The following is a 1,404-nucleotide window of genomic DNA, read 5'->3' as shown; positions in this document are numbered from 1 at the left end:
ACCACTTGTGAACTGTTGCCTGAAAAGTATCTTGAGTGGTTTTGGTTTCTTTTACCATAATTATGTATGCCCCTAAAGAATCAAGTTGTTTCTTGATCCTATTTCTTTTGTTAGAGGCATTGATGCCTCTGACATTCCAAGAAATGATTTTCATGGTTGTTGAGGAGAGAAGAATTCCCTCCTTGACATTTTAGTTGTAGAGAATTTATCATCGAGAGTTGTTTAGATACCTGACTCAATTTCTTCCTTGGTTTTTTCTTTGTTTGATTTCGTACCTCTTAGTTTCTTAGAAATATGAGTTTGAATTTGTGTACGATATTGAATAATTGATAGAGACTGAGAAAAATCAAGGAATGGTTTAGACTATGTATTAGCACCTTGTTCAATATTCTCTATATGAACTTCCTTAAAGAGAAAAAGGATCGGATGCTAGTTCCGTATCCCTTGTTTGGAGGTCATTTATCTCAACTTTCATTAACAACAAACAAGGTAATTGATGGGACTTGGGAATGGTGACTAAAGGAGGGATGTTGAAAAGAATTAACCTTGCATCCTCCACCATACTATTGTAAACACTCCTATTTATGATAATAATATTTTTAACACTCCTTTACCTGCTATTCAATGGCTATAGAAGGAAAACAAGTCAATTTTTGCAAGGTTTTCTCTCATTATGACAAAAGAAAAATGTTTGGCTATTAAAGAAGGGGATAAGGATGAAACAATTTCCAGAGAGTTCTAGTGATGAAGAAGATGATGAAGGTCCTATGGGGAAGAGATCAGAATCAAGAACAAATAACAAACAAGATACACAGGAATCAATACCAATCTCATCTATTAAGTCCAAAGGAAAAGCTCCAAGATACAAGTTCACTGTGAAGGGCCCTAAGGGAGGAGAATCTTCCTTTGCATCTCAAGAAGCACAACATCATGTCACTGAAGAGAATGCATTAGAGGAACTAGAAAGAGAGAAAGAGGAAGGAGAAATCCAACAAGAAAAAGAGATGCATGATGTGGAGGATTCAATACCACCAATAGTTGGTGCTTCTCTGACAATACCATAGGTTACTGTTCCTAGTTCCCAGGATCCCACCCCGTCAACAAATGTGATCATTAATTATATTGATTATGATTCAGATAATGATGATGATGATGATGAAAAAGATGATGAGGAGTTGACGTATGCTATTTCTTAAGGGAAAGGTGACATTGAATTTGTTTCTTTGTCAAGCCTTCCAATTTTTGATGCAGTTCCAGAATCAATAATTGAGTCTTCCATTTTGGATTTCAAAGAGGCAATGGCACAAATGTCTCAAGGTGAACAATCAATTTCTATTCCTACCACCAGTTGCATTACCACAAAGATCCCACCTCTTGTTACTAGTGCTATTGTGATAACTACTC

General features: G+C 36.0%; 1 protein-coding gene across 1 annotated transcript; it reads left to right on the top strand.

The window, feature by feature from the left end:
* Positions 1-716: 716 nt before the first annotated feature.
* On the top strand, positions 717-1,196 carry LOC131857793 (histone chaperone rtt106-like). Its single transcript, XM_059210519.1, has 2 exons — positions 717-1,041; positions 1,138-1,196. Exons 1-2 carry the CDS (start codon positions 717-719, stop codon positions 1,194-1,196), a joined length of 384 nt encoding a protein of 127 aa, XP_059066502.1.
* Positions 1,197-1,404: the final 208 nt, after the last annotated feature.

The sequence above is a fragment of the Cryptomeria japonica genome, chromosome 1 (genome assembly GCF_030272615.1).
Source record: "Cryptomeria japonica chromosome 1, Sugi_1.0, whole genome shotgun sequence".
Taxonomy (NCBI): domain Eukaryota; kingdom Viridiplantae; phylum Streptophyta; class Pinopsida; order Cupressales; family Cupressaceae; genus Cryptomeria; species Cryptomeria japonica.
The sequence above is the reverse complement of the archived record's forward strand: the minus strand, read 5'-3'. Positions and strand labels throughout refer to the sequence as shown.

Excerpts from the sequence above, each read along its gene's own strand:
- LOC131857793 (XM_059210519.1), top strand. The coding sequence starts at position 717 with ATGAAACAATTTCCAGAGAGTTCTAGTGATGAAGAAGATGATGAAGGT. Across the intron at positions 1,042-1,137 it reads TTCAATACCACCAATAGTTG|ATAATGATGATGATGATGAT; the intron begins GTGCTTCTCTGA and ends ATTATGATTCAG.